The sequence below is a fragment of the Mus pahari genome, chromosome 17 (assembly GCF_900095145.1).
Source record: "Mus pahari chromosome 17, PAHARI_EIJ_v1.1, whole genome shotgun sequence".
Taxonomy (NCBI): domain Eukaryota; kingdom Metazoa; phylum Chordata; class Mammalia; order Rodentia; family Muridae; genus Mus; species Mus pahari.
In genome coordinates, this window is record NC_034606.1 from 44,122,996 (window position 1) to 44,143,429 (window position 20,434).

Here is a 20,434-nt window from a genome sequence, read left to right on the forward strand (position 1 = left end):
CATCCGCCCGCCCCGTCGTACAGGCCCCGCCCCCGACCCGGCCCTCGTTCCCATTGGTCCTCCCGCCACCCCCGCCGCTGTTTGCCCGGGCTTCCAAGCTGTCCATTGGTCCGCCCGGGTCCTCCCAGGAAGTTTGAAAAAAAAAAAAAAAAAAGTTTTATGGGCGGATGGAAGGGGCCGGGGCAGCTCCGGGGAAGGGAAGGGCTGGAGCTACGGCGGCCGGCGGCCGAGAGGGGCGGCGGGCTGGGTGCGCCGCGGAGCCCGGCCCGAGTGTCCCGTGCAGCGTCCCCGGGCGCCGCCATGACGGTGAGTGGCCCCCGCTGGGACCCGGCGAGGCTGGAAGCCAAGTGTCCGGGCAGCTCGGTCCAGACTTGCCCTCTTGGTGCCCTACCCTCCTCCCCCAACGGAGCCCGTGCCGTGGAGGGCACTAGTCACTGACAGACTAGGGCGACACTTTCCCCTGCCCACCAGATCTCCTGGTGGAAGCCCGAGCCCCCTCAAACTGCTTGGCTTGGGCCTGGGAAGAGGTGTTCCCGGCCTTGGACCGGTCGCGCTGACCTGACCTGGACTGGGATGGTTGTCCAGCCCATGTGGGTTCTGGCCAGAGGTTGGGGGATCCGGCCCCGCCCACCCCATAGCTGGGAGCCGGCTCTAGGGCAGCTGAAACGAAGTCTTCACCGCGCTAAGAGCTGGGGCCTTGGGCGGGGTCAGAGGTTTCAGTTTCTCTTAGAGGTCCGCTCTACCAAGACTTGTCAGTCAGTGGGCCGTGCCCTGATCTTGCTGTCGAATCTCACAGTTGAGAGCACTGTTCTCCCCATTTCACAGCCAAGTGAACTGAGACTTGAGGAGGGGCGCTAGCGAGGTGTCCTGAATGTAAAAGAAGAAACAGCCTCGTTTCCAGGTCGGTCTGACCACCTGGCCATGAAATTCTGGACTGGAGGGGTGGGGCAGTCTTGATTTCTGGCTAGTGCCCCAGACAGGCTCTGGTGGCCCTCCTGGGGTTGGGAGGAGGATGAACAGGGTGTGTATGCACATGCGCAAGTCTGCTTTCTACTGAGGGTAGGCCGAGTGAGGGGTGGGCTGTGCTGCTGGGGGCGTGGTCTGTGGGGCCCCTGCCGTGTGGGATGTGTGTGTGTGTGTGTGTGTGTGAGAGAGAGAGAGAGAGAGAGAGAGAGAGAGAGAGAGAGAGAGAGAGAGAGAGATGACCTGGCTCTGTTGCCCGGGGGCGTGGTCTGTAGGGCCCCTGCTCTGTGTGTGCGTGTGTGTGTGTGTGTGTGTGTGTGTGTGTGTGAGTGTGTGAGATGACCTGGCTCTGTTGCCTGGGCTTCCTCGGCCTCCACACATCCTGCCACCTCCCTACCGGCCTTTCCTGGCGTCAGCAGCCTCCCCTTCCCTGTTAGGGAACAGAGGGATGTTGGGGGAGGAGTTGAGGCAGTGTCCTGGTGTTGGGGGGAGGTGGTTGCCTGGCTCAGTGGGCGCCTACCAGATGCTAAACTGAGTGCTTTCATAGTACCAGATTTAAAGTTGACGGACCACCCCCATTGGACAGTTGGGGAAACTGAGTACAGGAATGAAGTATAGCCCTGGCTAGGCCAAAATTTATGTCTCAGTCAGTCTCAGTTCGCTCTCTCTAGGGAGAGATAAGAAATGTACACAGTTGCTACTCCCAGGAAGCATGCTAAGCAAGGGTGAGTCTGCTAAGTGCCTCATATGTGCCTGTATCCTGAGTGTGGGGTGGCCAGGAGGCGGGATAGCACATCCCTGCTGGTGGGAGGAGGGCTTCCTGAGGGAGTTGTCCTCTGCTCACAGGACTTGGTCAGATGGTGGTGGGTTGGTGGGTTGTGGAGGAAGGGGTGCATAGATCAAGGCTAGTGGGCAAATCGGGGATGCTGAAAGCTTAGAGTAGCCTCTGGGGAAGGACCAGACCACGAGCAGTGGGTTCTCCTGAATGGCTTGAAACATGGAAGAGGCTTGTGGTCACTCTTCGCAGTGCTCCCTGGGCTTCTCCTGGGCACCATTCAGACACACACACACACACACACACACACACACACGTGCACACACAGCTCCTAGCTGAGGAGTGTTATGTACAGAGCAAGTGGCACAGGGCTGGGCTGGGTAGGAAAGGCTTCGGGGAGCCAATGGATCCCGGTTGACCTAGAATCCAGAGCCTCTTTCTCCTTTCTCCCGAGAGCCTGGCCAAACCATGTTAAGGAGCCTCGTTCTGCAGCCACTGCTGGGCATCAAATTATATCCTTGGTCTGCTTGTCTACTGTCTGTCTCCTAAGTACCTGGTGCCTTTAGGACTGCTGGGGACTCTCTCCGTCAGCCCACCTGGAGGGAAAGCGAAAGTGTTTAAGGCAGCAGGGGGGTTGGAGGGAGGTGGCTGGGGGCAGCAGGGGCCTCTGCAGGGGGGCAGCAGGCGAGGCAGAGGGTCCAATGGGTAAGTTCTGAGAAGAAGCCTCAGAGAGGCAGTTAAGCAGGTCTGGACGCACGAGCACAGGCTTGGCTGGGTCATCAGAGGACCATGCCTGGTATTTCATGTTAAGGACATGGCAGATGTAAAGGACTCAGAGGGAGGTATCCTTGTGTGTTGGGGAATCTATGAGCACAGTGTGGTGGAATAATTAGGGTCAAGGCAGACTTGCAGGAGAGATTTTGATGACCCCACCGAAAGGGTCCCCTTGGCTATGTATGCGCAGAAGGGCTGCAGCTAGGGCTGAGGTGATGGGCAGGCGTGACCTGTGCTACTGGTTGGGGAGGAGGGGTATTCCCCATGCTGGGCTTGCTGGTGGAGAACGGGCCTCTGAGCCTGAGGAGCTGGGGAGATGGTGGCCCTCTGGATGCAGCTCGCCCGGGTTTTTTTCAATTGTGCGTGGGTGTGGGTGCATGTGCATGGGTGTGTGTTTCTGTCTGTCTGTCTGTCTGTCTGTGGATGCACACTTCTGGAGGAAGCTAGAGGTTGGCTTTGGGTATGTCTCTCTCTTCACTGTATTTTTAAAGACAGGATCTCTCTACATCTTTAGCTTTCCAGTTTAGTTTGGCTGACAGCAAGCCGAAGGGCTCCTGAGTCTGTGTTTCCGCACATAGGCGTGTCCCATCGAATCCAGCTTTTGATATGGGTGCTGGGGGGGGGGGTCCAAGCTCGGGTCCACGTGCTTGTGTGGTGCGTGCTCTGCTGGCCGAACCACCTCCCTTGTTCTTGTGAGATCTTTTAGCGCTGCCCCCAGGTTCCCCTCCCAGGAGGGTGGAACACTCACTCTGCTGGTCTTCTCTCCCTGAAGTTGCTAGCTAGGTCACACGGACCTGACATGCCTTCGTTGTTACTGGTCTTGAGTCACCTGGCTGCCCTGACTGTGGTATATTCTGTCCCCCTGGAAGACTGAGGCTGGGGCAGAACCCATAGTCACCTGCCACATATGACCCAGAAGCGGGAGGGGGGCCACACATTTCATGAAGGGAGATGGTCATTGCTGTTGTATACGCTTGGTATGCAGCATTGTGCGTCCCTGTCTGTCACTGTACCTGGTGGCCTTCTCCTTCGGATTAGCCCCATGGTACCAGCTTTTGGCTGTTTGGAGGCAGTGTGGGGGTCAAAGGATCTGCCCCAAAGCACAGGAATGTTTGTAAAAGAGGGAAAAAAAAAAAAACAACAAAACAACCTTCTACACAGCTCCTCCTGAGACCTGTTGTGGTTAGGCCTCTCCTCCAGGTCCTGAGGCTGTTTGTGGGAGGTCTGCGATGAAGGGAAGTGGAGCCAGATATGGGTGGTTACAGCCTTCAGTCTTAGCCAGGGATCATCCTGGGTCGCCTTGTCACTGACGGGAGACGGTCTGACAGAAGAGAAAGCGAACAGGATGATCACAGCCTGAGGGTTTCCGGGCTTGGAGCGCAGCCCACCTCTTCTCTCAGACAGGTATACAGGATGAGGGAGCCCCAGCTATGGCTGTGGATGGCTCTAGGTGTTTAGGCTACTGGCTGGGGGTGGGGGTGGGGTGGGAGGCGCTTTCAGCACACTCACTCTGCCTGAGGAAATCGGGGTTCTCCAAAGGAGCGCAGGCCCACAGAGGTGGCCGGGTCAGGTGGCTCTGGTTCCCAGCTGCCACCATCACCCTGCTACCCTGTCCCACTGACTTCTCTTCATGCAACCAGACACCTTGGCCTGGTGAGGCTCACTTGATGCACACTCTGATAGGTGGGCTCAGAGCCATGGCAACAGGTGGCCACCTCCTCCCCGCCAGTCTGTTTGGCCTGCCCTGTTCTCCTCCCTGCCAGGGAACAGGAGCTGAGGCTACTAAAGGATAAGAGACCTAGATAGGAGAGGGTGGTCAGAGAGGGTCTGGTAGATGTTAGTTAGGTCACCAGATGAGCCGGTCGGGAAAATGCCGGGATGATCACCTCCATGTAGGCCCGGGCAGAGAGAGCTAGCTCACAGCCTCCCTGTGGAACATGCTACAGCTGGGGCCTCCCAGACTTCAGGGCTATGCCTCTCTGAGTAGGACCTGCCAGGTAGGGCTTGCCAGGATTGAGGTGCTGTGGCCTGTCTAAGGAGACGTAAGGGGAAGAGGCCCTAGAATATCTGCCCTCAGCCTGGGCCTGGCTCAACCTTTCAGGGTCTCTAGGAGATGAGGGGAGGGAAGGAGTAGGGGCCTGGACAGAGCACTGGGTTGTGTTCCGCATGGCCCACCTAGATCTTACCGAAGAGGACTAGGTTCTTTCTACCCTCTGGATTCCCTACGGCTCTCTCTGTAGGAAAAGTTCCTTTTGTCTCCCCCTCTCCCCATCTTGGGTGGGGCCGGGGAGCTTGGACATCTTGGGGGGGATGTTTTAGCGACTCAGCCCTACCTCTTGGCTCTCAGAAGATGCTGGGGAAGGTCCAAGGTTGTCTCAATGGCTGGGAGTCTGCTTGGTTCTGCTTGGTTGGGGGTGGGTGGGGGGAGTTAAGTTCTCTGGGTCCTTTGCCCTCTCCGTTGGTCTCCCAGGACCTCAGTGTCACAGGACTACGACAGGATGGGGACTGTCGCATTCCCTTCTAGCAGCCCAGTTGGCTTCTTCACCTAGTCTGACCATTTGCCTTCTCATCTTCCTGTAGCCCGATCTGCTCAACTTCAAGAAGGGATGGATGTCAATCTTGGATGAGCCTGGAGAGGTAGGAGGCTGGAGGGGAGGGATTGGCTGGGCTGATGCAGGGCTTCTGTGGAGAAGCTCTTGGGGTGGGCAAAGGGGTCCTATGGGAGGGCCAGTGAAAATCCTAATGGAGTTGAATTTCTGGTTGTGGGAGAGGCTTAGCGAGTGCTTAGGCAGTACAGGTTGCTGGCTCTAGGCTTCCTCATGAGTCTTAACACATAAGTCACAGGGTGGAGCCTCGCTGCCATGCACGCTCCAGATCCCATCTTTAGCTCTCACCAGGAATATCTTGGCTCTCCTTCCTCTTGACAATGCTGACAGGAGTCTGAGGGTCTGGGGTGGAGGCTGCCCGGGAGCCTGAGTTGTACCACCTTCCAGATAGAATAGAGTAGGTAGGGCACAGAATACAGGCCAGACCTGTCGGCAGAACCAGAGCCTCAGTCAGCAGACCTGAGGCATGGGTATGATGGAGAACAGAGTCACAGAGGACACTGCATCGAGGAGCTGGAAGCCTCTATTGCCTGGGTTGATAAGCTCAGCCCATCACCCCTCATCTTTCCAGTCTCCTGTGGCTGGCCTTGGAAATAGCTGAGGTGGTGCTGTTCACCAGCCCTGCTCTTTCAGCGGCTAGGCAAGGTCGGAGGCTGGGAGCTAAACTGGCTTTCCGCTTACTCCGCCTGCATGCGCTCATGGCTCGGATCTGCATGCGGCCCGCATGCCAGGCAGGGCTCGGAGCCAAGGGGCATCGCATTGTGTTTCCTGCCCACGCGCTTTAGTCCCCATCACAGCCTTCTGTCCCCGCTGCCTGCTCGCCATCCCTTAGTGGCTACTCTCCAGGCTCACACAAGGCCTGGCGCCCTGCCAGTGACCCCTTTCTGGCCTCCCTACCCCAAGTCCCTGGAGGGCAGAGGGATTATGGGCCCCACCCAGAACTGGCCATTACTCATGCTCTTTCATTGGGTTTTGGAATGTCCAAACTGGAAGGGCCTTGGGAGGGCAGCCAGCCCCAGCCCCTCACGCAGATGGGAGTTGGGGCCATAAGACTGAGCTCTCTTTCAGGCCGAGTGATACCCTGGGCAGCCCAGGCCTAGAACCTTGGGCTCTCAGAGCTTCATCCAGCTTCTGTTGCAATTAGGGACAGAGAGACCTAGACAGCCAAGAAACTATTTTCCACAGACCCTGCCTCACTCTGCAGAGACAGTTGAGTCCCCAAATGGTGCCTTAGTCCCCTCCAGGAGCAAGAGTGTCTAAGTGCGCTGGGCGTGGTGGCGCACGCCTTTCATCCCAGGACTTGGGAGGCAGAGGCAGGCGGATTTCTGAGTTCGAGGCCAGCCTGGTCTACAGAGTGAGTTCCAGGACAGCCAGGGCAGTACAGAGAAACCCTGTCTCAGGCCAGGGGAGGGGGACGGGGGGAGATTGTTCCAAGTGACTGGTGTCTTTACTATCCTTGGCATCCTGTGCCACATGCCGTGAAAGACACATGGAGGACAGATAACCTCCAGCCTGACCCAAAAATCTAGGGACTTCTTGCCATTCCCAGTGTACAGTCAGAAGAGTGAAGGCTGGGGAGGTGGTGACCCTTGCTGAGAGGCACGTGGCCAGGCAACACTCATACTCTGGGTGTTTGGTGCTAAACCCTGTTTCTCAGGGGAGACCCCTGGGAAGAAGTAGAAAGTATCACCCTCAGATGCTAGAAACCGTATCATGTCCCTAAGGGATAAAAATAGGAAACAGCCTAGACAGGGTTGTGGTGTTGGGGGAGCCCCAGGAGGGCTGCACCGGGGGACACTGATCCGGCAGTGGGCTGATTGCAGCTGGGATCCCAGGAAAGTGGCCAGTGGGTGTCTGAGATGCACATGAGATGCTCCACTGCCTGTCCTTTCCCCATGTGGCTTCCCGGCCTAAAGAAGGTAGTGCAGGGTCTCAAACTGTAGAATCACAAATGTGAGGGTTAACCAACGCATTCTCACACTGGAACATGTGTGTAACCAGCCCGCAGAACAGATGGGGAAGCAGCACTCAGTGCCTGCCCCGGGCTTCTTTCTAGTCCTTCTGTCTGAGAGGCCTTTGTCCTTGACCCTGTGTCAGGCCAGCACGTGGAGAAAGACTTGGAGAGGTCTGGCCCCACTTAGTCACTGCTCCTGTAGGCATTTAACCTCACAGAGCCTGTCCCTTCCCTTATCTGCACTGCAGGAAGGCACGTGCTATGATGAGCTCTGATGTCTTGAGCGGTCCTGAATGAGCTACGAATATTAAAGTTGATAGAATGGTTGCCTTACCAGGCAGGACGCTGGCCTTGATGCCCAGCATCATATAATCCAGGCATGATGGAGCATGCCTGTAATTCTAGTGCCCAAGAGGTTGAAGACTGGACGATCAGAAGTTCAGGGTCAAGGCAACAAGACAGGTTAGCCGCTATTGGCAAGCTTGGTGACCTGGGAATCTAAGAAGGGTAAAGGTGAAGGAAAGAGAATGGTCTCCACAGAGCTGTCCTCTGACACACACGCTCCCATGCCATACATGTACTCATCCACATGCTCACACACACACACACGCTCACACACACACACACGCTCACACACACACACACGCTCACACACACACACAGAGTTGTCCTCTGACACACATGCTCCCATGCCATACATGTACTCATCTACATGCTCACACACATGCGCGCGCACACACACACACAGAATTGTCCTCTGACACACACGCTCACATGCCATACATGTACTCATCCACATGCTCACACACACACACACACACACACACACACACAGAGTTGTCCTCTGACACACACGCTCACATGCCATACATGTACTCATCCACATGCTCACACACATGTGTGCGCATACATACACACACACACACACACACACACACACATACACATACCACACATGTACCCATCCACAACCTGATCATCCTGGTTCCATTACAAGCTGAAAGCCAGCCTACATGTTACCCTGTCTCAAAAAACAGTATGGGCGTGCCAGCCAGCCAGAGAAAGGCTGTGCACTGGGGCCACAGAAGGCCTGGTGACCGAGGAGGGGCCGACCCATTTCCCGGCCTCTGTCTGCTTGGCTTCAGATCTGATCTGCCCTTCACACCCCTCAGCTGTAAGAACGGGGGTCAAGGGTGGACAAGCACGCACAGGTTCCTCCCTTCCCTAACCCTCTCCCTCACTATCTCCTCCTCCACAGTGGAAAAAGCATTGGTTTGTGCTGACGGATTCAAGCCTCAAATATTACAGAGACTCCACAGCTGAGGAGGTGAGGGGCCTGGGTGGGCGGGCCCCGGGGAAGGGCTGGGAGCCGTGGCTGTGGCGGGGGGGGGGGGTTCGCGGCATGGGGACCCACGGTGGATCTTGTCGCTCTAGGCAGACGAGCTAGATGGGGAGATCGATCTGCGGTCCTGCACTGACGTCACAGAGTATGCGGTCCAGCGCAACTATGGCTTCCAGATCCATGTGAGGCTGAGTGTAGACCCAGGAGGCAAGGGGTGTAATGCGAGTCCCTGGGCAGGTGGTGACCTGACTCACTCACTCATTTACTCTCAGACTACCCTCTGCCAGTCAGCAGTTCTGATGCCCATACTTAACGTACCTGGAGAGTCCCAGAGTGAGGCACTTCCCACAGACTGACAGAGGGAGTCTATCAGAGCCTCCACCCCCTCCATCCTAAACCCCTTCCTGGGAAGGAAGGACCTCCTCCACACGGGGGCACAGGGGGAGGGTACATAGGGCTGGCCATGTGATGAACTACATCCAGTATGTCCTTGCAGACCAAGGATGCAGTTTACACCTTGTCGGCCATGACCTCGGGCATACGGCGGAACTGGATTGAGGCTCTCAGGAAGACTGTGCGTCCAACTTCAGCCCCAGATGTCACCAAGTATGTGTTGGACTGGACTGGGACCCTCATGGGGGATGAGGATGTTGTGTCCCTGAGTGTGGGGTTCTGTGCACTCGCCTGAGGGCCCTGTGGCTGTAGCTTCTGGGGCTCAGTTAATCTAGTAACAAATTGCAGAAAGAGCGGCACATGTCCTTGGCCATCCAGAGATTCGTTGAGAACTGAGGGTTTGACCCGCTGTCTCATTGCATCCTCCTACATTCTAACAGCTGGAAGGGGTCCTGGGGATGTAGGGAGGAGGCTTAAGAGGCTCGCTGTCTGCTACTTTGGCCCGGCCCCAGCCCCAGCCTGCGGCTGCCTCTAGCAGCTTCGGTTAAAGGGATAAGTCCCTAAGCCTGACTAGACCCTGATCATGCAGCCGCAGGCCGGAGGCTTTTCCATAAGCGTCTCAGATTCCTCACTTGTCATGCTCACTGTTGTGTCCGCGCCCACGAATGCATGTGTCCAGGGCCCTTGGTAAATTCTGCAGAACTGCGCTGTCGGGCTGCTGCCCACTTGCAGAGTAGAGCGCTGTGCAAGAGTGGCCCAGAGGTGTGCAGTGCAGGTCTCATGTGCAGCCCGGCAGCTTGGTCAGCAGGTCAGAGGGCACGGCTGAACTGCAGAGAAGGCCCTTTAGAAGGAGTTGCTTCTCCCCAACCCCTAGAAAGCGGTCCCGTGATCCCATTGCTTCAGGGGATGCTGGGAAATATAATTTGGAGCTGAATGACAGTGTACACAGCCAAGCTGCTGCTGCCACTCAACATCTTAACAACTACTTGCTTTCACTCGGGTTTCAGTGTGGCTCCTCGTCAGCAGTCCCTACCCTGTGCCCTAAACCCAGGGTCTGGCCTTACAAATTTTTAAAGTTTCTTTTGTGTGTGTGTGTGTGTGTGTGTGTCTCTGTGTGTGTCTGTGTGTGTGTGTGTGTGTGTGTGTCTGTCTGTCTGTCTGCCTGCCTGCCTGCCTGCCTGTTGCCTGTGTATGTGTTACCTGTGTATATGTCTGTGCACCATGTGCATGCAGTACCCATGGAGGTCAGAAGAGGGCGTCAGACCCCCCCTAGTTGTGAACTACCATGCGAGTGCTGGGTACCAAACCCAGATCTTCTGTAAGAGTAGCCAGTGCTCTTAGCTGCTGAGCCATTGCTTCAGCGCTTAGTGCATTTGTTGTTGTTACTGTTGTTCTATGGCTTTCATAATACACCTGCCACACATGCGCCAGCATTTGCTTTGCCTTATGAGGCATTGCAGTCCCTTGTTCCTCATACAGTGTCTGGGACTGCAAGAGGGAATCCGCTGGCACATGATTTTTCTAGGGTTTTCCCGGAGTCTGATAATAAGGAGGTGTGAGTTCTCAACCTCTAGGCTGGACTGCTTGCTCGCTGGGTCCATGTCTAGCCGCTGGCTTATGAGTAAACCCCTCTGCAAGTGCTTCTATGAGACTGAGTGGACAAAGGTTCCCCCACCCCCNCCCCCCNCCCCCCCCACCCCCNCCCCCCCGCTGACGAGGCTCTGCTGATGTCCTAGGCTCTCCGAATGCAATAAGGAAAACACACTGCACGGCTATGGCACCCAGAAGAGCTCCCTGAAGATAGGGGAGCAGCGGACAGGCTCTGAGGTTATCAGCCGGGGTGGTCCTCGAAAGGCGGATGGTCCTCGGCCATCACTGGACTACGTGGAGCTCTCTCCATTAACGCCAAGCTCCCCACAGCGCATGCGCACTCTGTCCCGCTCCACTCCTGAGCGCCCCACCAAACAGGAGGATCTGGAGCGGGACCTGGCCCAACGCTCTGAGGAAAGACGCAAGTGGTTCGAGTCCACGGAGAGCAGGACCCCAGAGACGCCCAGTGGCGATGGGTCTCGAAGGGGCCTGGGTGCCCCCCTGACTGATGACCAGCAGAGTAGGCTCAGTGAGGAGATTGAGAAGAAGTGGCAGGAATTGGAAAAGCTGCCCCTGCGGGAGAACAAGCGAGTGCCACTCACTGCCCTGCTCAACCAAGGCCACAACGAGCGTCGGGGACCTACAAGCGACAGCCAAGAGGCCCTGGAGAAGGAGGTAGGGTTCTCTCCCCAGCTCCTGTCTGTATCAGCAGGCATGGCCTGACATTGATCCTATAGCCCTACAGTGATGAGGAGCTCACCCCGTATTTGACCTGCCAACTGGCACCTCGGGCTCCTCACGGGGACTGACGCTTTGCATTGCCTATGTTTTGTAAGGCTTTGTTCTGCCCTTAGCCACAGGGAAGAGAGATGAGGAGCGGTGGAGAACAGGCCATTGGCTGTGGTACTGTGACACTCTGAGCCGTGTTAGGTGCCTCTTTGCCCTCCTTGTCATCTGATCTGCTAGGTCCCACTACAGTTTTCACCGGTGGAACGTGAGGCACAGGGACGTCACCCCATTCCCTTCACAGGATGATAGATACTACATCCCGTGTAACTACAGTGTGCTCCTCGCAACCTTGTTTCTGGACCAAAGCTCACCCGGGTCATTGACCTAGCCATCCTGGGCTCAGATACAAAGTTCTTTGTTGGTCCCTCTCAGGACTGCTGCCCTTCTCCAAACCAGAGCTCTTACTACACAACCCGGGGAAGCTGGGCTTGTGGCATGTAGAGCTGTGGGCTCCTCCCACCAGCCCCCCCTCCCCATTTCAGGACACCCAGTGATCTGGGCTTCCTGTGTCCTAGGTCCAGTCTCTCCGTGCCCAGCTGGAGGCTTGGCGTCTCCGAGGGGAAGCTCCACAGAATACACCCAGACTCCAGGAGGACAGCCATATCCCCCCTGGCTACATCTCACAGGTAAGGCTGAAGAACTGCTCTGTGGGCGGGGAGCAGTCTCCTGGTTGCTGTGTTGTCAGAGCACCCATGTTTGGGGAGCCCTCTCTGTGTGTGAGACTCGTTGCCAGGCATTTGCTACACATTATGTTGTCTAATCTCCCCACAGCTGGTGGGCATGATCACTGTGCCCATTTTACAGACAAGGCCACTGAGCTCTGAGAGGGTATGTGACCCGCCCGAGGTTCCCCAGCCTGCAGGTGTCAGAGGTGGGATTTGAGAATGGGTCCAGCTGACTGCAGAGCCTGTGTGTGAGTCCCCGTGTGACTAGTCTGCACTTGGACCTCTTCCTTGCATCCCCGTGGGGAAGTGGGGGACCCAGTGGTCCTGGGAGTCCCTCTCCTAATCCAGGGAGAGGTTTTCCCTGCCTCTCAAGGGGGTCCATGGGACTTGTGGGCCTCCAGTTTGCCCTCAGGAGTTTGCCTGAGACTACCGTTCTCTACAAGGGAGGGTAGTTTCCTCTCTCTAGGGCAACCTTGTCTGCCCCTGGAAATGACTTTGTCCCCTGGGGACATTTGTCTATGATTTTGATTCTCACAGCTGGATACTAGCTCACCAGAAGAAAAGTGTGTGTGTGTGTGTGTGTGTGTGTGTGTGCTTATATCTATTATAACTTACAAAAGGTTGTTTAGTATATAATGTACAAATAAAGCATACAAACCTTTTTATTGTGAACTCCATACAGAAATGGATTCTTCTCAGACTGCTTTAATGAGTACTCCATATTCTCGTGGCCACAGCTGATTAACAAACACGGGCAGTTCTCATATGCATATTGGCTGATATTTTTATACTAATAGTAACTTCTCAAGATCAACCCTGTAAGCAAATTCTTCGCTGAGCTGCACGACAGCTTTCTGTGGAGATGGAGAACATTCTGGTTAGAGTAGTTCACCTCTTTGTTGTTCTGCACAAGTGTAGTTCTAGACGTGACACAGTGAGAGGCGGCATCTACATTGCTAGCATTCTTGCCGCTTCCAGACAGCGTGGAAGATTATAAGCCGAGTCCCAGTGTGTGACATGGAGCAGTTTCCATGGTGTGAGCCTCCCCGTGCGATGGACCAACACTGCTGCATAGGGTTTCTGCTGTCCATCCATCCATCCATCCATCCATCTGTCCATCTGGGTGCAGTAGCCATAAGCAAGCCCAGGGCCACACTCGATAGAAAGGCTTTGTAGCGGTGGGTCGGACAAGTTTTGAGCGTCAGCCATGATGTCCGTCTTCGTTGCTTTTGTGTTGCCGTGGTGATTTGGGCTCAGGGTCCATGGTAGGGGGAAGGCCTGGCCCCAGGAACCTGAGGCACCCGTAGCCAGGAGATGGAGATGAATGTGTCCACTGAGTCTTCACCCCTCTGTGCAGTATGGGACCCAGCGGGGGCGGGGGCCTGTGCCGGTACGTCTCTCCTGTATGGTGGTCTCTCCCCTCAGTTAAGCTGCAGAAGACAGTTGCTCACAGGCATGGCCAGAGGCTAGCCATAGGTAATATCTTACAGGTGTGTCTGGAGGCTTGTTGTCTAGGTGACTCCACAGCCTGTCTAGTTGATAATTCGCACTGATGCATTTAATCTTTAAAACGTAGTTTTGCTTAACGGCAGAGTCACAGTTCTGAGTAACTGGAGAGTCAGCTGACCATAGTCTATACCATGCATGCCAGTGCCAGGAAGAGCAAAGGATGCTAGGACAGGAGGGGGGGTCCCGGAAAGTCCCCTGAGGGCCACACACGGAGCTCCTGGTGGCCAGTGGGTGGGGATCTTGCTACGACAGAAGGTAGAAGGCCAGTTGGTGCCTACAGTCGGACCTCCAAGAACAAGCTGGAGTTAGTCCCCTGCGAATGTTGCAAGGTCTCCAGTGACACACAAGGAGATCTTGGAGCACAGTGGGTAAGAGGACAGGGCCCAAGCTTGGGGAGCTAGGACAAGGCTGACTGGGAACAGATTGCCTGAAGGGAAATTTGGGGCCCTGGTAACTGGGGCCCGGGAGGGCAGGGGAGCCCTGGTGGTTCTGGGGCTGGGCTACCACATTAGCCAGGGCTGGCTACTGCTGAGTTGTGGGGAGGGAGGGGAGCTGAAGGAACAAAAGGTGAGGAGGCTCTCCTGGGGCTACCTGAGGCTATCCTGGGGCTACCTGGGCTAAGGGCAGGTGGAAGTGGCCCAGTGTTGTCGGGTCCTGTCATAGGTGGGGCCCACCATGCAGGGTGGGCTCCAGCCTGGGGTCACTGAGTAGAACTCGGAGCTCCTCTCTGGGAGGGTCCGTTCTCTGGGGAAGGAGCTGCTGTATATGTTCACGTTTCTATTGGAACCAGCTTGAGAGTTCAATGAAGACAAAGCTTGTTTTACTCAACTGAAATTTTAGAGGCACGACAGTAACCTCCAAAGCCGCCGCAAGGAAATGGAGGCCCAGAAGTTCGGTGTGACCTTTGAACTCTGGGCAGCCCCAGAGCCCTTGCTTCCTGGTCCTCTTCTGCCCCACAGGGCACTTCAAAAGCTGCCAGGCACTCTATCTTAGGAAGTTGGTGCAGGCTCAGGGCAGGTGGGACTGGGGTGTTAAGAGGTGAGGCAGAAGCGCTGGGAAAACAGTGACAACTGGGACAGCAGGCACTAGAGAGAAGAGGAACCTTGTAAGTCACATGTCCCTCAGGCCCGGGAGGAGGTGGTTGGAAACTCAGCTGATCCTGGTGAGGTGGCCACTGGAAAGCCTGTTCTCTCAGTCTGAGTGGGTGGCCCTCTTGCAGGCATGAAGGGCTCAACCTGCAGAACAGCTGTGCGGGATGCAGGGCCTTCAGCACGGGGCCACCATGGCCCCAGGGAGCTAAAGGAGAAGGGCTCTGTAGCTGAGGGAGCGGGCCACCAGGACTTCCTCCTCTGTCTTGATGTCATGGCAAAGAGGTGGCTAGTGTCACTAAGGAAGGTAGGTCACAGCCAGGCGTGGTGGCACACGCCTTTAATCCCAGCACTTGGGAGTCAGAGGCAGGCAGATTTCTGAGTTCGAGGCCAGCCTGGTCTACAGAGTGAGTTCCAGGACAGCCAGGGCTACACAGAGAAACCCTGTCTCGGAAAAACAAAACAAACAAAAAAAAAAGTTAGGAATGAGCCCACGAGGGCCATTGAGGTGGCTCAGTGGGTAAAGTTACTTTTACTTCCAAGCCTGATTGATGGCTTGAGTTCCATCCCAGGAGCCCCCTTAGTAGAGAGAACCTTTGACTTCCATATGTGCCTTCTGGCATGCACGTACCCCACCCCTAAAGTCAATGTAAAACACAGCCCCTGACGCTTGCCCCCCGCCCTGTGGCCCAGGGGACCAGTCACCACCCACAGCTGACTCGATGACACTCTTGTTCAAGGCCAGCACAGGCTGAGGAGGAGGTGTGGACTGGACAACCCTCTTTTGGCGGGCTGCAGGTGGAGCCATGGGACCTGTGTCTTTGTCACCATGCTTGCTCTCTCGGCTCATGTGCCCTTCCTTCCTTTCGAGGCCTTTCAGTCACTGTCACCCTCTGCCCTTCTGTCTTGGTCAGATCTCTAGATTCTTGTCTTGTGCCCTCCTCATCCCCAGACTGTCTAGGACAGTCTTCTGCTTCTAGGGACACTGGTTGGAAACCCTAGTTCCTTTGTTGGGTCCCAGGTCATATATGGGTATCTTTGGAGGGTGGCTGTTCTGCGGGCCACAGTAGCCTTCCAGCGTTTTCTGCAGTTTCTGCATACCTAGACTAGGGCAGGCAGCGGCCTGTTTTGTCCCCGTGAGCATTGTCAGGAGTCAGCTCTCGTTCCCCAGCACAGCAGTCCACGTGGTGACCCTGTCCTCCAACAGCTAGCTGCCTGCTGTGCTTTACCGGTTTACACCCCATCGCTGAATCAGGGGCCTCCTAGTGAGCATGTAGGTCACCTTCAGTTTTCTTATCCCCAGCGTTGCTATGGGAATCCTCTTGTCCCCATCCTGTGGGATGTTCCTAGGAGTGAATCTGCTGAAGCAAGGGCTAGAGTTGCAAAAAAGGCATCGATGCCTGAAATCCCAAGCACTCAGGAGCCTGAGGCAGGAATGCTGAGAGTTCAAGGCCAGCCTGGCTATATAGCCAGACCCTGTCTCAAAAAGATTATGATGAGCCCGGCATGGTGGCACACGCCTTTAACCCCAGCACTCGGGAGGCAGAGGCAGGCGGATTTCTGAGTTCGAGGCCAGCCTGGTCTACAAAGTGAGTTCCAGGACAGCCAGGGCTATACAGAGAAACCCTCTGTCTCAAAAAAAAAAAAAAAAAGATTATAATGGCCAGGCAGTGGTGGCACACATTTTTAATCCCACCGCTCAGGAAGCAGAGACAGGTGGATCTGTGATTTCCTGGACAGCCTGGGCTAGACAGAGAGACCCCGCCTTGGAAAAAACTAATAAATAAATAAAGTCAGTGACATCAAGCTGCTCATACACATTAGTCACAATAAATAAATAAATAAATAAATAAATAAATAAATAAATAAATAAAGACAGTGACAACATCAAGCTGCCCATACACATTCGTCACAGTAGACGTGGGTCAAACGGCTATCTTACCTACAAAACCATTTGTGTGCTGTCAACAGTTCCAGCTCATTTACTAAGCCCCTGCCACGTGACTTACCCTGGCCTGTGCCCAAGGCCTAAGCTGGGTCAGGTGTATGGTGTCACCAGACTATTATGTTCCTGAAGAAGCAGGACCTGGGGAGGCAGAGCAGAAGCAGCCCAGAGGCAGAACTAGAAAAGGTGTTTAAGATGGGCTGCAGGGGAAAGATAGAGACCCAGGGGAGCGTTCCCACTGCAGGCAGAGGAATAGCCTTGGCTTCTAAATTGTTATGCAGAGGCTGGGCTGGCACATGCGTGTCAGAGCATGCACGTGGGACTTGGAAGACAGCTTCGCGGGGTCAGTTCTCTCCTTCTGTTCTTGAGCGTGCTCTGGGGATTGAGCCCTTTCACCATCCAAAAACCTGGTTTCATAACTGTGAGGTTGCTTGGCAGTGCCAGACCATACAGAGATGGGGCTGCGGGAGCCAGACTTAGTCCTGCAAACAGGGAGTCACTGCAGAGCTTGAAGCTGAAGAGGGGCTGGTGAAGTCCGTGAGTGAGAAGTGGGTAGAGGAGGGAGCAGGTATGGTATCCTGGTGCAGCATTTCAGAGCGTGGTCATGAGCCCAGCTCCAGACAAACCTATGGGGGCGGGGGGTGCGTAGCCTCATGACCTCCCTGGCCTCTGGCCCACAGGAAGCCTGTGAGCGCAGCCTGGCAGAGATGGAGTCCTCACACCAGCAGGTGATGGAGCAGCTACAGCGGCACCACGAACGAGAGCTGCAGCGGCTGCAGCAGGAGAAGGAGTGGCTGCTGGCCGAGGAGACAGCTGCCACGGCCTCAGGTGAGGACCAAGGATGTACCACGGGCAGCACCTGCTGCCTCCCTCCACTTTTGAGCTGGGAAACCCCTTAAATAAGGACGTGGGGGAAGGAGCCTGTAGGGGTTGGAAGCCCCAGAACTAATCTGTGGTTCAGCTTGCATGGGGGAAAGTGAAGCAGTAAGAGCCTGCCCTTCCTCCCATGGGTTGTGACTGCTCTTCCTTTGGTTCTGTAGACATTGTGGGGGCACAAGCCACATATTACCTCCCTGCTTGGGGAGAGACACCCACCAGCCAGCCACACGCTGTTCTGGTAGAACATCACCTGCCTAGTACTAGGGTCAGACCCTGAGATGCTCAAGGGACGGTTGTGAGCCTCGCTGTAGCTTGGTAGTGTGTGCCTCTCTGTGCCCCGCACATGTGGGGCAACCCGAGTGTTTACAGTATCCAGCGAGGGAGGAAGCTGGACCTCAGAGAGGTTAGTGAGCTGTCCCGGATGGCAGAGCTGGGCTTTGAGCCCAGAGCAGACACCCTGATTGCAAAACTGGGCTCCGAACTGCCTCACTTTCCCCAAGCCAGACGAACTGCTTCCTCCTCCTCTGTCCGGCGCACACCTGCTATGTGTGCCTAGAACACCCTGGGCAGCCCCTCTGGTCATGAATGGGGTTGTGTGACCCGGGGCTTGCATCCTGCTGATACAGGCTAAGTATTCCCTGGGCTCAAGTCCCCGTGGTCCTGCCATGCCTTGGCTGTGTTCATGGTTTAGGGCAGGCAGCCAAGAGCAGCCACCCCTCCCCGACAGGATGCGGGCTTCGTCCAGTGGTCCAGCACCAAAGTCTCCCCAGTGAACTTGAACTTGATGGAAGTGACATTGTATTGAATAACAGACCACCAGTAGCCTGTGTCCCTGCACATCAGTGTCTACCACCTAAGAGGGATAAGATCCACCCAGTGTTCAGAAGTGTTGCATTTTGGAATCGTGGCTAGATCTAAGGCTAATAATAATAAGTCTTTGTAATTCTTAGACTGCCCTGTGCAGTATGGGAAAAATACTGGGTTCTTGGGAGCTCGTCGTAGGAAACAGCCAGCAGGAGCCAGTGTTTGGGCCTTCTCTGTGTCAGGAGGAGAAGCTGTGGTTAAGCACCTCCAGGAAGGGTCCTGCAGCAAAGGCATTGAGTCACCCCATACACAGCATCACCCAGGTTTGTAGTGACTGCAGAGCTTGCCGTCCGGACCACAGGCCAGGCAGGGCAGACAGGCCGTAATAGACGGTCCTCGAGGCACTGCAGAGATGGTGTGAGGCACTGTGCGAGGCTAGCCAGAAGCCACTAAGAGAAGATACGTGTCTCCCGATGGGAGCCCCATCACACAGCATTGCCTCAAAAAGGACCCAGAGAGGTTGACCAGCTCTCACAAAGCCACTGGGTTCAGGACACAGCTTTGACCATGTTCTTTGTGCACCTCTGCCCTGCCTGCACCAGTACAAGCGGGATTGTGATGACCCCCCCTTCCAACTTGTCCTGTCTGTCCTGCCTGTCTGTCCTGCTCCTAGCCATTGAAGCCATGAAGAAGGCATATCAAGAAGAGCTGAGCCGGGAGCTGAGCAAAACCCGGAGTCTCCAGCAGGGCCCAGAGAGCCTTCGGAAGCAACACCAGTAAGATGGCAGCGGCGGCAGGATCTGGGGTCTGGGGTGGATGTGACTCTGACCACTCACCCTGATAGATGTGCCTGGGGCTTTGCTGAGGGCCTTGGCAGAGGCCACATGGGTCATCAGTCCCCAAGGCCTGGCCTCTGTGCCCCTTTAGTGTCTCCCAGAGCTGGGTGGCAGTGTTGCTCTTGACCGCTAGGAGAGTCTCCCTGCCCCAACACAGTTCTGGGTGCTGGGGCTGTGGCGCTGTAAGAGGTAGGCCCTGAGCTCACCCTGTCAGAGGAGACCCCGGCAGGCCAGAGAGTGTCACCAACCCACAGCCACTGTAGGCTGGGTTCAAAACCACCATGTATCTAAACCCAGTAATGTTGGGATGGGACTCTGGGCCAAGCCGTGGCATGAGAGCCCCCATGGTTATCTCTGCCCCGTCTCCGGCTGGCTAGGCTGGACATGGAGGCGCTGAAGCAGGAGCTGCAGGTGCTGTCTGAGAGGTACTCGCAGAAGTGCCTGGAGATCGGGGCTCTGACAAGGCAGGCAGAGGAGCGCGAGCACACCCTGCGGCGCTGCCAACAAGAGGGCCAGGAGCTGCTGCGCCACAACCAGGTAGGCGCCCCCCCCCCCCCCCGCAGGCTGTGAGTGAGTGGAACTGGACAGGCGACTAGCATCAGTCACCCTGACCGGCCTATCTCCTCAGGAGCTGCACTCCCACCTATCTGAGGAGATCGACCGTCTGCGCAGCTTCATCGCCTCGCAGGGCACCACAGGCAACAGCTGCGGGCGCAGCAATGAGAGGAGCTCCTGTGAGCTGGAGGTAAACATCCTCCCTCCCCCCCCCTCCCTCGTGCCAGGTGACCCCTGGGTTGAGGACCTGTGGGGCAGCCCTCTAGAAGGGTGACTGTCACCTGAAGGTGCCACTCAAAACCCTGAGGTCAGCCGGGTGTGGTGGCACACGCCATTAACCCCAGCACTTGGGAGGCAGAGGCAGGCGGATTTCTGAGTTGGAGGCCAGCCTGGTCTACAAAGTGAGTTCCAGGACAGCCAGGGCTACACAGAGAAACCCTGTTTTGAAAAAGCCAAAAACAAAACAAAACAAAACAAAAACAAAAAACCACAAAACAAAACAAAACAAAAAACCCTGAGGTCTTCTTAGCCTTCTAGCCTTTGATCCAGCTCTGTCATCTACCTGCTGAGTGTCATACTCACTCCCTGCCTCTGTGAATACTAACACATATGAAATGTACATAAAACGGCTAGCATGCCAGGGATGGTGTGCACAGCTGTAATCCCAGGACAGTCTGACCTGAATAGCAAGTTCCAGGCCAGCCAGACTCCAGAGAGAAAACTCTTGTCTCAAGGAGTAAATAAATAGATAAAATTAATGGTCGGAGGCTGCTTTTGCCCTGCTTATGGGGGTAGGGGGGCTGAAGGTAGAATGAGTCATTCCAGGGCCACCCAGCTTTTTGTTTCATTCATTAGCAAAGATAGAAGGCAGTGGGTCTCAGCCTTCCTTACGCTGCCACCCTTCAATACAGTTCCTCATGATATGGTGACCCCCAAAGTAGAATTTTTTTTTTTTTTTTTTTTTTTT

The 20,434-nt window shown here is 55.6% G+C and overlaps 1 protein-coding gene across 2 annotated transcripts in view; it reads left to right on the forward strand.

The window, feature by feature from the left end:
• The first annotated feature begins 159 nt into the window (after positions 1-159).
• Positions 160-20,434, forward strand: part of LOC110334747 (TRIO and F-actin-binding protein) — a 22,750-nt gene continuing 2,475 nt past the window's right edge. Inside the window, exons 1-11 of one of the 2 annotated variants that reach the window (XM_029548153.1) lie at positions 160-306; positions 5,093-5,149; positions 8,331-8,399; positions 8,507-8,596; positions 8,911-9,020; positions 10,544-11,072; positions 11,702-11,812; positions 17,074-17,221; positions 18,750-18,852; positions 19,290-19,449; positions 19,541-19,657. In XM_029548153.1, coding sequence (XP_029404013.1) covers positions 160-306; positions 5,093-5,149; positions 8,331-8,399; positions 8,507-8,596; positions 8,911-9,020; positions 10,544-11,072; positions 11,702-11,812; positions 17,074-17,221; positions 18,750-18,852; positions 19,290-19,449; positions 19,541-19,657 — 1,641 coding nt within the window. Of the gene's footprint in view, positions 307-5,092; positions 5,150-8,330; positions 8,400-8,506; positions 8,597-8,910; positions 9,021-10,543; positions 11,073-11,701; positions 11,813-11,957; positions 12,947-17,073; positions 17,222-18,749; positions 18,853-19,289; positions 19,450-19,540; positions 19,658-20,434 lie in introns of those variants that run through there. The other variant, XM_029548154.1, reaches the window with a different exon arrangement.